At 45.3% G+C, this 15,657-nt stretch overlaps 1 protein-coding gene across 4 annotated transcripts in view; it reads left to right on the forward strand.

The window, feature by feature from the left end:
* The window catches only part of KIF1B (kinesin family member 1B), a 148,132-nt gene extending 142,376 nt beyond the window's left edge, over positions 1-5,756 (forward strand). For 3 of the 4 annotated variants that reach the window (XM_079938471.1, XM_079938474.1, XM_079938473.1), the window contains 3 exons: positions 348-540; positions 748-866; positions 1,428-5,756. In XM_079938471.1, the coding sequence (XP_079794597.1) occupies positions 348-540; positions 748-866; positions 1,428-1,470 (355 nt within the window). In that variant the 3' untranslated portion in view covers positions 1,471-5,756. The remainder of the gene's footprint in view (positions 1-347; positions 541-747; positions 867-1,427) is intronic. The other variant, XM_079938472.1, reaches the window with a different exon arrangement.
* Positions 5,757-15,657: the final 9,901 nt, after the last annotated feature.

Raw genomic sequence — 15,657 nt, forward strand, 5'->3', positions numbered from 1 at the left:
CTATATTGAACAGGGATGCCAGGTATTAAAAGACAAATTAGCAGGAATTTACTTTCAGCTCTTCTACATGACGTCTGCATTACAGTCTAATGCAAATGGAATCAGGGTGAAAGAGTGCTGGTTGGGTTTCCACTCCAGGTGTATCACCGCCAGCCGGCACAGCATGTGGTGGTGGTGCTTTGTGCTCTTTCGCTGCATTTCTTCAGCAGATAAGATTCTAGACCAAGTAGATCATTTGCCTGTTTCGTTCAGCCTAGGGACTTGGCCTGGGTCTGTTTTGATGGCCCTCGCCTCATGATCACTTTATTTTTGTGAGAAACTAACCTCTCTTGTACTGTCCTTTTCAGCTCAGTGGTCTCTAAGAAAGGATATCTGCATTTCAAGGAGCCACTTTCCAGCAACTGGGCTAAACATTTTGTCGTGGTCCGTCGCCCCTATGTCTTCATCTATAACAGTGACAAAGACCCGGTGGAGCGTGGCATCATTAACTTGTCCACAGCGCAGGTGGAATACAGTGAGGACCAGCAGGCCATGGTGAAGGTCAGTCCTGCCCTCTCTTGCTTTTCATTGCCACGCAGAGCCTTCCCTGTTGAGTTCTGAACTCCGTCGTGTGGTGTGGAATCTCTCTTTTGTATTTGGTGTCTCTGAACCTTCAGTGTGAAGGGCCGTGTGCCCGCTGAATATGGCTGGTGGTCCCCATTGTCCAGTATCCATAGTAACTTTCTCATCTTCCTGTGTCTCTTTCAGACACCGAACACCTTTGCCGTATGCACAAAGCACCGTGGGGTCCTTTTGCAGGCTCTCAATGACAAAGACATGAACGACTGGTTATATGCCTTTAACCCACTCCTTGCTGGCACAATACGGTAAGAAGTTGTTCCCGTGTTTGCTTCCTCTCCTTGGTTTTTGGTTCCAGGGACGTCAACATAAACAGAAAAGGAAGTCTTGTTGCAAACAAGTTTAAAATAGAGGAAGGACAGGAGTGTAAGTGTGGTTGTAAGGTGGCGATGAGGCCTCAGCTTCTCATAAGGTGGCATCTGGTGTCCCGAATGGCTAAAGAGACTCTGGTCACATTTGTACCCAGTTAATCTCCTGCTTTGACTTTTTATTCTTAAGGGGTCTACAGCTGGGGTCTGTGGGACCGAGTAAAGGGAAGATTGTGAGAACCTTAACGGTCTCCCAATATTCGGCCATATGATCCAGCCTCAGATCCTGTGAGGGGCTTGTGTCCCAGGGTCCCCAGAGTGAGGAGGACCACTGGCCGGCCTCTTTGTTCAGGGGCTTAGAGACCCGGGCCTGCGGTGCAGGATGGGAGGACATGCAAGGAGGGGAGCACAGAGGAGGAATACCTGCGAGGGCAAGAGCCCCAGATCCAGTTTTCCAGTCCTGCCGTCTGTCTGATCCTCTGATCCCTTTTCTGCCCACAGGTCAAAACTCTCCCGCAGATGCCCAAGCCAACCGAAGTACTAGGTGACTGCCGAGCGCCCTCACTCGCCTTCCGAGAGATAAAGAAAGTGTTACCTCTCATTCCTCTTTGTGATTCTTGATGGTTATTCTTGTGTGTGATCCTGTGGCTTAAGTGCTCGTCCCTTCTCGTCCAGCACTTTTTCTGTCGCTCCTGGCCCCCGTCCCCATTGCTCTGTACTCTTTTCTTTTTTCCTGTGCTGAGAATCTTGTTAGAAGCATGTGGCCTAACAAAAGGGGGGGAAAAACGAACAAAAAAACAAAAATCCAGAGGGGATCCAGTGAATCTCCCAATTATTTTTTGGTGAATTTTGGCTTCCTTTTGTGTGATAGGTCCCCATATGACCACCTCTGATGTCTGTACTTCTGTCTTTGGATATCTCTGTCTGTTGTTCAAGACAACATAATACTTTTTTCTTTTCATTGTGATATAATTTTAATTTTTCTTGGGTGGCTTAGAGACTAAAGGAAGAGACATCTGGTCTTTTTTAGAACCTGAGAGGAAAAAACTTAACCTTTTCCCCTTCTGTCTCTTTTTGCCATGACTAATCCTTACATTTTCCATTCAGGGAAAGGGTTGTAGTGAGCTTAAAAATGGGACAGGTATATTCTCTGAAATTAGGGCTTATTTAGAACATAGTTATGTAATTTTCATTTAGTGGAAGAGACTTTTCAGCAGGTTTGGGACAGTGGCTGCTGTTGACCTTATAAGAAGGAAAGAGCCAAGGCTATCGCTGATGGATTTCAAAGGACCGTGGGACTTGGGCCTGACAGTGGGGGGTCAGTGGGATGCTTGTAGTTCCTCACAGCAGGGCCCCTGCGAGCTGTTTGTCTCCACTGGGAGGGAGCCTCTTCTCTCAGAGTCTCAGTTCTGTTCTTGGAGTTAGTAATGACAGTGGTACAGTTTGGAATTAGTGCCATGATGTCATATACAAATATCCCACAAGGAGGGAGTGTTTCACTATCTGGTGATGAACTTGATGGTCTTTGTCATCATTATGATTATGATAATGCCAGGTAGTGACCTTGTGATTGTTGTAGCTCCCTTTGATCAAAGAAATCGAACTCTTAAGTGTAAACTTGGATGTCTCCCTCTGAATCCAGAGGTCATTTTCAGTGATCCTTGTCAAATTGAAAACACTTTCAATGATGCTTGTCTCCCTATGCTCATAGATAAGTGAACATGGCAGGCTTTGCTTTCTGGACCCCAGAATTATAACGGACTTCCTGCCACCACTAAGAGCAAAAGGACACCTGGGGGCAGAGAAGAGGGTCCACCTGAACCCTGGCCGGGCAGAGAAGAGGGTCCACCTGAACCCTGGCCCCAGGCCTGGTCATTTGTCTCCTCCTTGGTTATCTCCGTCGTGCGTGGAAGTACTGCCAGAGGAGGAAGGAGGAGCTCACTGCCGGTAGCCTCCTTCTGTGACAGAACAGGATCGCCTGCTTCCAGAGGCCATTGTGGAAGATGCTCTTTCTCTTTCAGCTGCAGTAAGTGTCACAGGAATGACATGGGAGAGAAGGCCTCCAGTTACTTCAGTTGCTTTGCCAGTTGACGTGGGGCTGTTCTGTACCATCCTTTACTGCCCTCGCTCACACCTCTGACCATCCATCCTTCAGGTGTTCAGGAAGGTATCTGCTTGCTGCCACTTGGTGGAGATCCTCCGCCGGGGGTCCTCCGCCTCGAGGGTGCTGACTCTCAGGTAGCAAAGGGGAAGGGCCCGTGCGCTCAGCAGGTTGGGTGCTGGGCAGGCTCGCCAGCACCCAGACCCTTGCCTCTGCCTTCCTGGAGGGGCTCATCTCCTGGCTTCGTTCATCATAATTGCTTTGCAAAGAGGGGAAAAGGGAGTCACGGAGAGCTTAACAAAAGAAAGACTAGAAATCAAAGGCTATGACCTTACCTGAAAAATGATCAAGAAAAATTCTATGGTAGATTTTTTAACTTTCTTCCTCTCCTTAAAACATAGGTCACTAACTCTAATGTTACTTGTTTTCTAAATGGTGCTTCAGACTTTAAAGTAGTTAGAGGTTTCTTGTCTAATGGACACAATGTGCCCTTCCAGTGTCCACTCAAATCCAGGGTCTGCCCGTGCTTAGAGACAGCTTCCTGGGCTGAAATTAAATCTAGTTTCAGGGAAACGAAGATGAGATTTGAAGGTTACTTTTCGAATTAAATCATGGCTGCTGCTGCTGTTACAGAGTCTGATAGGAGGACCCGTGTCTGTGGCAAAAGGAGGCCGGGGGGAGCCGAGGGAGATAGAATCAAGTGATACAGTAAGATGTTTTTTATCCTAACTTAAACAAAACTGGCTTGGAAAGTCTTTGCTTTGGAATGTCAGACACTAGAAGAGGCCGAGGTGAGAAGGCCTTGTGAGGCAGTGGGGGCCTTGGCTGCGGCTCCCCAGTACACAGCCCCCACTGGTGCCCCTTTCTCTAGGGGTCTGTTTTCAGATTGGAGTAGGAGCAGTTTCAGGATTGATGTTCCCTTTCCAGGCAGGTCCATCCCCACTTTGAAGCTCTGAGAGAGAATTTATGGCAGGAATTATTTATGAGGCTTTCATGGAAGCCATATTGTCAGGAAAGTTGAAAGAACTCAAACCTTTAAGGAAACCACCTTTTAAGGGTTGGTTTGTTTGCTTTTTTTTTTTTTTTTCTTGAAGCACACCTTTAAACGAGCAAATAATAATTAAGCAAGAAAGAACACTTATACAAATTTAGGGGAAATGAGCGCTAGAGTAGCCATCTCCTCCCCTCCCTCCCCCATCCTCCTTTCTCCCGCCAGAGCAAAAGACGGCCTCACAGCTTCCACCAGACCAGTGCTCACAGCCTCCTGTCTCCGCGCCTGCCTGGGGGTCACTGAGCTCTCAGGCCGGGCTCTGCGGGGTCCGCCAGCCCACGCACACAGCCACGAGCGCAGGGAAGGGCTGCTTTTGGCAGCTGGGTGAGCACTTGGATTCCAGTACGTTTTGGTAATGTGAGGGAAGTCGAGGGAAATGATTTTTCCCAACTACGACTACTCAAATTGTGGGTGAGATTTTTCAGCTCTTATAAGATGAAGGAATCAATGAAGCCATTGTGGAAGATCTTTTGGTACCTAAAGTAAAATGACTTCTCCTGGCACATATATCAAAGCAAAGACTTTGTTGTCTGCTGCTTGTTGTCTAATTTACAGGGATATTTAATTTTGTAAGGTATTTGTATATTTATACAGCTATAATTAATTGCACATTGAACTGGAAAAGCAAGGATGACCTAGCGTGTAGCACCTGCTGGTACTTGGCATTCCCTCGTCTGGGTTCCACTAGGGTTCTCCTGGACAGTATCAGGGCTTGTTCATTTCTTGTTTGACTTGGGTCCTTCATTTTACCTTTTGGTTCCCTTTTTAAAATGTGATTGTTAACCTGCTCTTTAAAAAGAAAGAGACTAATTTTGCTGCTGCTCTCAGAAGGTTTGCTGAATGTATTTAAATAGGACTCTAACTCGTGTGCACTGCAGCTGTCCACTGTGGCCAGTGATGATTCACCCAAGTGTGTGGCCAGACCATGACTGTGTAGCAGGAATGTATTGATTTGTGCTTCCTTAGTAAATGGAGATATCAGCTGAGAGATGATCTGCTGCTGTTGTGTTCCAAAAGGCCATTTATGAAACCTGTGTTCGAGCCCCATAAAATCTTAGGAAAGCCTCTAGTCATTTAAAGGAAGAAGTTAGGGTTGATACAAATTTCACATTAAAAATTCAGCCAAAACGGCTTGTGCTCAGACGGAATGTCCGAGTTGAGGTTGGTCTCTTGCCAAACCCTGGCCGTCGTGTGTTGTTTTCATGTCTTCAAGTTAATTTTTTTCATGCTGCGTATTCTGGCATCAGTTCACCCGAGGAATCCATCAGCCTTCTTGTGAGTCGTCTTAGACTTTGTGGCTCTGAAGTACTTGTCCGGTGAGACTTCAAGTCCCTTGTCACCATCCTCATGCACAAAACCCATGAAGCATAAGTGGCCTTTTTGAACCAAGACTTTGCAAACTGATCTCTCCCCAGGGAAGGAGTTGAGCACATTTAGCAACAATGTACATTATTAATTTCAGATTCTCATTTTCATGTTTTATTATGTAAATATTATCTGATGTTCGGAGCCTGAGTATACAGAATGTAAATATAGTTCTTGTATTTGTACTAATTCTGGTTCTTTTGCTGTATAGCCTTAGATGTGCAATGCAGACATTATCTAACTGTGTATGGTAACCTTGCATCACGGAACTATTAGTGAACGAGGTAAAAATAATAAAGGTACAACCAGTGCATCAGAAGGCTCTTGATGTGCGTTTATTCCTACACCCTTTGAAAGGTATTTACACAAATGTTTTTCTTGATTTGCAAAGACATTACTCTTCTGGGACAGATGTCACCATGCTATGACCTACATGTTCCTTTCTGATAATGCAAAGCAGCAGTTATTCTGTAACTAATGTGATGCTGTTTCTTAGAAAGTACTTTCCTCCCGGTTAGGGAAGTGGCTATTTTAGGTGGAAGATTCGCCTTTTTTTTCTCCTAAAGCCTCTGTTTATATACCTACCAATGATTCTGTAGTGTTGTTGTAGGGTGGGTGATGGAGGGTTGAAATTTTCACTGTGTCAATTTAACAAGTTCCTGTTGTGAGCAGAGAATGAGAAGGGACCACTGTCCTGGGTATTTGGGGGAGAAATGGAAGCAGGGAAGGGAAGCGGCATTCGGGCAAAAAGCAGCAGTTCGTCCAGGGCATGTCTGAGGGCCCACCTGTCCCCGGCAAGCGCTGGGTTCTGATGATTCAGCAGCGAACAGAGCAGGCCCTATACCCGGGGCCCTCCCATTCCAATGAGGGAAGACACTCGTTACACAAATTTAAAATGTTACAGAGCAAAGAAAAGCTGAATAAAAGATTAGAAGGGATGGGAAGAAAGCGTCTTTTTAGATTGTGTGGTCAGGGAAGGCCTCTTTTGGGAGATGACATTTGAGTAGACTCCTGAATGAAAGAACGGGTAAGCCATGCAAATCCCTGGGCAAAGAGGTCTCCATGCGGAGTAAGTAGGTACCTGAGGCAGCGGTGTCCTCAGAAGATTCCAAAATAGCAAGGAACCAAGGGCGGATTTTGAGAAGATAAGTCCCATGATCTTACTAGTGTTTTAAAAGACCATTCAGATGGCTGGGTGGAGAGCAGCCTGTGTGTGTAGAGATGGGGGACCCGTGGAGGAAAGGGGGCCAAATGGGAAGTTGTTGCCGCAGCGTCCCGGGGGGAGGATGGAGGCTCGGACTAGCAGCAGTAGATTCGGGGAGGAAGGGCCAGATTCAGGACACATTTTACTGTTAGAACTCAGAGTCCGCCGAGGGACCGCATGTCGAGAAAGGAGGATGGTAACTCCCGGGACGTGTGTCTGAGCAAACAGGACGGCCTTGTGGTTCCCTAGGGTGAAGGAGGCTGGAGGTTCTAGAAGAGCTGAGGGTGGTTCTGAATAGAGGACTAGGTTGTGGCCGTGTTCACCTGCATGTGTGGTCCATGAGGCAGTCGCATTCGGGGGAGAGGTGGGGGCTGGAGACACATTTGGAAACTGACCCATGAAGGTGACAATAAAGGCAAGAGGTGGGGAGATCGGGGAGCGAGTAGCTGTGAGAACCAAGGGCTCTGCGGCCTGGAGCAGTAGGAAGAGAGGACGACAGCAGAGGGACCAGGAGAAGTGGCTGTGAGGAGAGCGTGGTATTTGGCAGTGAAGTGAAGGAAGTGTTTGAAGATGGAGGAAGTGATAGCCGTGTCAAGAGCAGCTGACGGGTTAAAATAAGAACTGAGCAGTGACCGCAGGTTTTGGCAACAGGTCTAGGAAGCTTGAGGGAGCCAGTGAATGCCATCACTTTCTCCCGGTTTCAGAGCCAACTAATAAACAAAAGAATAAGGCAGATAGGAGATCGAAATATCACCTTCGTTACTGTTAAAGCTATGATTAGAGAATGTGGCTTCTGTCTGTGGGTAAATGAATTCCGTGATACCGAGCCTCAGAACTAGAGGGCCGGGAGCAGTGCATCGTGAACTTTAATGTGCGTAAGATTCCCCCGTAGGTCATACTAGGTGCACATTCTGGCTGAGGAGGCCTCGGGTGGGGCCTGAGACCCTGCATTTCTCGTAAGCTTCCACGTGAACCAAGAGGTCCCCTGATGGCAGCCGAGGTCCCCAGAGAGAGGGAAGAAGTGGTCAGGCTGGCCATGCCAGGGGCTCCCCCCAAACTCAGGCAGTTTCGTCTCTCTCCTGGCCCTCTGTGAGGAGCTGGCGGAAGCAGGAATGTTCCAGTAACAGAGCTCACTTCACATGGGAGGAGACATCAGGAGTGCCTGTGCTCTGACGAGGTCGTCGGCGAGTAGAGCATCTTCACGAGTGGTGCGGAAGAAAGCGTACCCAGAGTAGGTGCCAGGGAAAGTGGGAGAAGAGGCTGAGTGAGTAATACGGGGCGGGGGGGGCAAGGGGTCAGGGAGAGGTTTCTATTTTAAAGGAAGGCGATAGCCTAGCATGTGTGTCTGCTGATGGGGATGAATGCACTAGAAGGGAAAACCTGGCGGTGGGACGAGACCAGAACAGAGAGTTTGCTGGCGTGATCCCCTGGAGGTGGCCGGCGGGCTTGGAGGGGCATGAGAGGGGAGTTCAGCCCTGGGTCCTGGGGGAGCAGTGCTGTTTATCTGCGGTGCCAGGAGGCGACACCAAGTTGTAGGCAGCACCCAGGCAGAGAGCTAAGTGACAGGAGCCTTCGCGGGTCCTCCTGGTCATTGGTTTTTCCCTGAGACTCATTGGTCAACTCTAGGCCATGTCTTCCTGAACTGCACTGGACTTTTTGTTTGAACTGCATTAGTTCTTATAAAGCGGGTTGTCCCTTATATCTGGGCCGCATCCAGGGTCACGTCGTTGCCATGGCTCTTGCAAAGCTGACAGTATAGAACATCAGGAGGTCCCTTGGAACAGTACATGTTTATTTAATGCATTACTTTTATATCTGATTTTTCTTGTCCAGTGGACAAGACTCCGCACTTCCACTGCGGGAGACACGGATTCAATCACTGGTCGGGGAACTAAGATCGCGCATGTCGCGTGGCGTGGCCGAAAAAAAAGAGAAAAACTTCTGGTCTCTGCACAGTCTTAAATTTTTAGCTTTTCTGAGCACATCACACGCGTACACTCTGGCTTTAGAACATATGATCTCTGGGTTTTTTCAAAATCGCTCTTCCTACCCACTCTGCAAACAAGCCATTTGAGTTCAGTTGCAGGAATTATACAGCAAGTGAGTGTCAGAGCTGGGATTTTCAAATCTATCCCAACTAGTATGTTACTTACACACCCTCTTATGTAAGTCAAACAAAGGATTCAGCCTTGGGAGGTTTGCAGAGAAGGGTTGTTCTGTAGAATTCCTGCCCAGGCTTTGATTTGGGATTTGGGGAATTAGAGCAAGGCAAAAAATTGTGAAGATGAATAGTAATGTGAGTTGACTTAAGCATCAAAAGCCAAGAATTTGAGGGTTTTCTAAAAACTAAAGGTCAGCATGAAGCTCTGGCCCCAGCCAGCCCTGGCTTTACCCCATTCATCTCTGGGGAGACTTGCCTTTGTCCCAGCCCTGCTCTCCTTAAGCCAGTTTGCTGTAGCTTTCCAACCATGCTGGGAAGCAGTATATTTTGCTGGTTGTTAGCACTTTAACAAAGAAATGAGAAGGCCGTGTAGCATGTACCATTAGTAATAGAAGAAAGAATTATTGGCTGTTTGATTAGATATTTAAACATGTTTGCCTAAAATGATGCTTTGCAGTGGTAACTTGGGTGTGTCCAGATGTTTAGTCACATTGACTCAGCATAATTTCTCCTTTGCCAAATCTCAGACTAGAGCAATCAATTTGTTCCTGCAGCAAAATCTGATAGTAGGTTTTCCTTGTAACCAAGCCTAACAGAAAAAGGAAGTAGTTGCAGAAAAGTTGAAAGTTATGAGAGGTACAAAGTCTATCTTGAAGAAAGCAATTGTGTAAAGTTCTACCTGTAAAGTTATTACAAGTGCTGTTTGGTCTCCCAAACTAGTGATTGAAAGTTCATTTCAATTTACCTTTCCACTTAAAGCCAACTAAATGTCTCTAACATACAGATATACCCAATTTCTCTGTGAAAATATGTCTCTGTGAGTTTGCATAATTATGGCCTGCTAATCTGATGAGGAAAGAGTGCTGGGCTCGGCCCTAGTCGACTTGGGTTAAAGTTCAGTTCTGCCACTAATTAGCTGAGAAAGTCAACTTCCCTGAGCTGAGTTTCTTGTTTCAAATTAGATAATATTAATAATGGTATCTTAAATCATACAGTACTTGAAATTCCCAAGGAACTTTCATAGGCATTAGCTTATTTTGATACGGGGAGGGAAGCAGGACACACGGGAGGTGGTGCCCTGCAGATTGTTAGCCCCTGGAGGATGGCAGGCGTCTGGGGAGGTGCTGCTCTGTTTGCCCTCTTTGAAGCTACTCTGCATTTTCTGATTCTGATTCTCTCTCATTTGCTACAAGGCTGAACTACGAAATCCAGTCTCTGAAAGAGAATGAAGATCTCTGGAATGATAAATGCATGATTAAATATAAGACACTTTATGTTTTTTCTCTTAAAAAAATTTAAGATTCTTTGAACTAGTAATTATAACATATATTATTGGGCTTACAATATACAGATTAAAAAAATACATGACAGTAATAGCAAAAAGGGACAGCAAGAAAATGGAGCTATATTGTAGTAAAGTTTCTATATTTACCAGAAATGTTCAATATTAAGCTGAAGTACATTGTAATACATTAAAGATGCATATTGTAATCCCTAGACAACCACTAAGAAAATAACTCAAGATTTAGTTAAAAAATCAACCTAGAGGGGAAAAAATCAACCTAGGGATTAAGGTAGTACACACACGTACAAATTAACACAACAGAGCAGTAAAAAGAGAACAAAGGAACAAGGAAGACATGAGACGTAGAAAACATAGCAAAATGGCACCCATATATCCAACCATATTGACAGTATACATTACACGTGAAATAGACTGAACACCCCAATCAAAGTGCCACTACCATTGGCAAAGAAAACAAAAGGCATTCAGATTGGAAAGGAAGAAGTAAAATTGTGTTTACTCACAGATGACATGATTGCAGGTAACAAAGTCTTCAAACAGAAGATCAACATACATATATTAGGTGTTTCTGTATACCAATAATGAACAATCTGAAAATGAAATTAGGAAGGTTCTATCCACAGTAAGACAAAAGTTGCTTTGGAATACATCTAATGAAAGAAGTGCAAAGCCTATACACTCAGACTACAAAACGTTGCTGCAGCGAAGATCTAAATCAGTGGAGATGGCAGTTCTCCCCAAAATCTATAGATTCAGCACCCTCCCTGTAAAACCCTAGGGGCATTTTGTGTAGAAATTAACAAACGGACTCTAAAATGTATATGGAAATGGCAAAGGACCTAGAATTAAGAATTGTTAAGGTCATAAAAAATAAGAAAAGACAATAAATTTTCCTAGATCAGAGGAAACTAAAGAGACATGATGACATAATGTTCTGGATGGAAGCAGAACAGGAGAAGTACATTAGTGGAAAAGTGGTACTTGTAATAATAAGTCTGGAGTTTAGTTAATAGCGTTAAACTAAACTCTTGGTTATGACAAATATACCATGGTAGTGTCAAGCTGCTAACAATAGGGGAAACTAGGTGAGGGCTATATAAGGGAACTTTCTGAACTGAGCAACTTTTCTATAAATATAAGTCTATTCTAATATTTATTTTCAGTGGACAAGCAAAAGATCTGAATGGAGGTCTCACCAAAGAAGATATGTGAGTAGCTAGTAAGCACTTGAAAATGTGTTCAACCTTGTTAGGGAAATGCAAATTAAAACCACGATGAGATACTACTTCACACCCACTAGGATGGCTGTAATCACAAAGATAGTATCAAGCGTTGGCGAGGATGTGGAGAAACTAGAACCCTTGTACACTGCTTGTGGGAAAGGGTATAGCCACTTCAAAAATAGATTAGCAGTTCTTAACAAGTTAAACATACACTTAGCATATAACCCAGCAATTTCACTCCCAAGTATCTACCCAAGAGAAATGAAAACATATGCCCACACAATGATTTGTGCATAAATGTTCAAAACAATTATATTTTAATGCCCAACCTAGAACAATCCAAATAGCCAACAGATAAAAGGATAAACAAAATTATGCACAATGAAATATGACTCAGCAATAGAAAGGAATGTACTACTCATAAATACAATGATATGGATAAGCCTCAAAAACATTATGCTAAGTGAAAGAAGCCAGACACAAAAATTACATATTCCATTTATTTCTAGGAGTAAGCAAAACTGTGCAGACATTAAATAGATCACAGGTTTCTAGGGCTGGGGTGGGAGCAGAGATTGACTACAAACAGGCACTTTTGGCGTGTTGGAAACTTTTGGGGTGATGCAAGTATTCTAAAAAGGATTATGGGACTTCCCTGGTGGCGCAGTGGTTGAGAGTCCGCCTGCCGATGCAGGGGACGCGGGTTCGCGTCCCGGTCCGGGAGGATCCCACATGCCGCGGAGCGGCTGGGCCCGTGAGCCGTGGCTGCTGGGCCTGCGCGTCCGGAGCCTGTGCTCCGCGGCGGGAGAGGCCACAGCGGTGAGAGGCCCGCGTACCGCAAAAAAAAAAAAAAAATGATTGTGGTGATGGTTACACAGCAGTATAAATTAACTAAAAATCATCCAACTGTACACTTTTATAATGTATGAAATCGTTGGCATATAAATTATACTTCAATAAATCTTTTTTCTTTAAGTACAATACTACGAAGAAATAATACCATTTTAAACTAGCATACCAACATAATTTATCATTCAAGCCAGAACAATTTTGAGAGTGAAAAGGATTGCTATTAAAACTATGCAAGAAGACAGGTGTGAACAAGGACTGTCCCAGACCAACTGGCTTGAATGGTGCCCCTTTTACAAAACTGTCATTGGACAGCAACAGTTAGTGGCCATCTGTTATGTGCAGAGCATGGGAAGGTGATAGAAATACACTTAGGAAGGAGATAGACATGGTCCCTGTCCTTTCGAATTGATGGCACAGTGAGGGAGATAGAAACGAAGGCAGCGACAAGCCCACTGCTGTGGGCACATCGGGGGAGCCGTCCAAGTCATCCTGGGAAAAGAGAGGAAACTGTGAGCCAGGACTGCAAGGCAGTGGGAGGTAACAAGGACAACAGCAGGCAAAACAGTGACCCAGGCCCTGTTGTGGAACCAGAAAGTAATTCAGTGTCTGTATCATAGCCTAAGGGAAGAGGACAGAGGTGAGTCCTTGTCTCACACTGTTGTGTATTGTGAAAAAAGGGACTGTGGTGCTTGCATTTGAAAGTAAAATGTATCATCTGGGCTGGAGATCTAGCAGAGAAAGGGCTGTTTCACCACTCTGGTCAAGTTGGTCACATCGGTCAGCCCTGTGGACCAAGCTCAGACTGAGCGCATGTTCCCAGACACTGTTTTGGGATCCTCTGGGGAGAAAAAAGCACTCTTAATAGGATGTGCTGGTGCCCTAAAGGGGTGTAGAACAGAGGTCATGACTATGGGGAAGAGGAGAAGACGCCTGGGATGATGTGTTTGCATCAGGAAGATAGATATTGTGAAATGCATGCACGTGTTGTCAAGTGGGAATTTTTCCAACAGCAAACAATTCAAGTAACGGACCATTTTTGCACCAGCTGAGCTTGATCTATGGGAACTACTCAGGAGCATGGCAAGAAGCTGCAAATGTGTTCTTCTACCTCTCTCTCCCCAGAAGCTTTCACAAGGAAGCTGGGAGAAATTTTTTGTCAGTCCTATTTTCCACTATAGTTTATGTCTCTCCTTTCTGAGTCCCTTTCATAAAAAAAGGTAGAAACTAATGTATGAGTACTAAGTACTAGACACAAGTCCCACTGGCTTCATTTAACCCTAGAGCTACCCTGTGAGATCTTTGTCATTCCTGTTTCACACATGAGGAAACTCTGAGATTCGATAACTTGCCCCAGTTGCACAGTTAGAAAGAAATGGAACTGGAGCCCGCTAAGGCCAGCGTTGACACCAAAACCCATTGCTCTTCCCTCTCCAGCAAGCAGCTTCCAAGAAAAACACTCCAGATCATTTGAGAAGCCATCTGATGTGACTTCTGGGACAACGTACTATCCGGCCAGTGAGGCTGTCTCCCAATCCCAGGTTTTATTGAGAGGGACTTGGAGAGCATCCAATCCATCCCACAAGGTAGTCTAGTGTCTGTCACTATGTGACTCAGCAGGTCATGGCTCTCTGAGCCCCAATTTCCTCATCCCTAAAATATGAGTTGGGCTAGATCAGTGGCTCTCAAACCTGGTTGATGTCAGGACCCCTTTACACACTTAAAAATTATTGAGGACCCAGCTTTTGTTTATGTGAGTTATGTCTATGATTATTTACCATTTTAAAAGTTAAAACAGAAACTTTGGAATAACAGTTTCCCAAAACAAAAGGAAATGCAGCGAGATGAGTGGAATTGTTTGACAATTTTGTAAATCTCTCTAATGTCCTACAGCTTAAGACAGCTGGATTCTCTTATCTGCTACATTTGATCTGTTCCGTATCACATGTGATGTAGTCTCTGGAAAACTCCACTGTACTCTTGTGAGAGAAGGAGAATGAAGAAGGCAAATAATGTCTTACTGGTACCATGGAAATAGCTTTGTCTCCACTTGCCCTGCAGGGGCTTCCAGAGGTCCTGACCACCCCCTTTTTTTAAAAAAAAAAAAATGTATTTATTTTTGGCTGCATTGGGTCTTCGTTGTTGTGTGCGGGTTTTCTCTAGTTGCGGTGAGGGTGGGTTATTCTTCGTTGCAGTGCACAGGCTTCTCACTGCGGTGGCTTCTGTTGTTGCGGAGCACAGGCTCTAGGTGCGCGGGCTCAGTAGTTGTGGCACACGGGTTTAGTTGCTCTGCATCATGTGGGATCTTCCAGGACCAGGGCTCGAACCCGTGTCCCCTGCATTGGCAGGTGGATTCTTAACCACTGCGCCACCAGGGAAGCCCCCTGACTACCCTTTGAGAATTGTTTCCTCCAGCACTCAGAATCACCTGGGGGGGGGGGTCCTGATAAAATGCACATCTGGCCTATCCCAGACCTGTGGTATCAGAATTCACATTTAATAAGCCTCCTTGCACACTGGAGTTTGGGGACACCGGGGTGGGAGAGCTCCAAGATTCCTGCCAGCCTGGTTCATCCAAAGCTACCGAGTGCCCTGTTTTGGTAGAGTTGGGATTAAGGCCCAGGTCTCAGTGCAGGGCTCGCGGTGGCAGTCAGCTCCTGCTCTCTGGCTTGCCTGGCTTATCAGTTCACATCTCCCTACTCACTTTCCCATTCAGGGAAGTGCTGAGGGCAGCTGGGCACCTCGCTTACAGCTTTAAAATAAATATTAGGCTTGCTTATAGCTGTACATTTCTGCATGCAGCAGACGCAAGAGAAGTGAAGGACGGAACCCATGGGGCAGGGACCTCCCTTGCCCACAGGAGGAAGTTCTGTGCTAAGCTTGCCCACCCCCCCGCCCCGGGTATCTGTGCAGTGAGTCATCCACAGCTCATGAGTGTCGGGCCAGGCAATGGGAGTATAAAAAAGAAAAGAAAAACTATACCCTCAGGAGTGTAAGGTCTGGCTGGTGCAAAACAGGCAAATGTGGAAGCAACTCAAGGAAAAGAACAAATTGCATAAAGAATGTCTCTAGTGGAGAAACCCTAATGTAGAATACTTACATACTAGATAAAGTGGACTGTGACATCGCTTTTAAATTTCAGAGTAAGATTCCACAATTGCACTTAAAAAATATTGTGATTTAATTAACACACAAAAAACCCGGCTATAGTGGGACATTTGCTTACATGGAAGTTATAACGGAATCTGTTAAAACCTATGTTACAAAGTAACCTGTGCAATTGGTGTAATGGAAATAGCTTTGGCCTTGAATCAGTCACAACTGGGCCACTAACTAGCCATTAACTAGCTGCAGTGACTCTAGTAATGTAACATGTGTTGAGCACTTACTATGTGCAAGGCACTGTTAGGTGACATGAAGCATTCACAAAAGCAAAAAGCCTAAAACGCACTGGAGGAGCTAAGCTTTGTT

This window comes from Stenella coeruleoalba (assembly GCF_951394435.1).
Source record: "Stenella coeruleoalba genome assembly, chromosome: 1".
NCBI classification, from domain to species: Eukaryota; Metazoa; Chordata; class Mammalia; order Artiodactyla; family Delphinidae; genus Stenella; species Stenella coeruleoalba.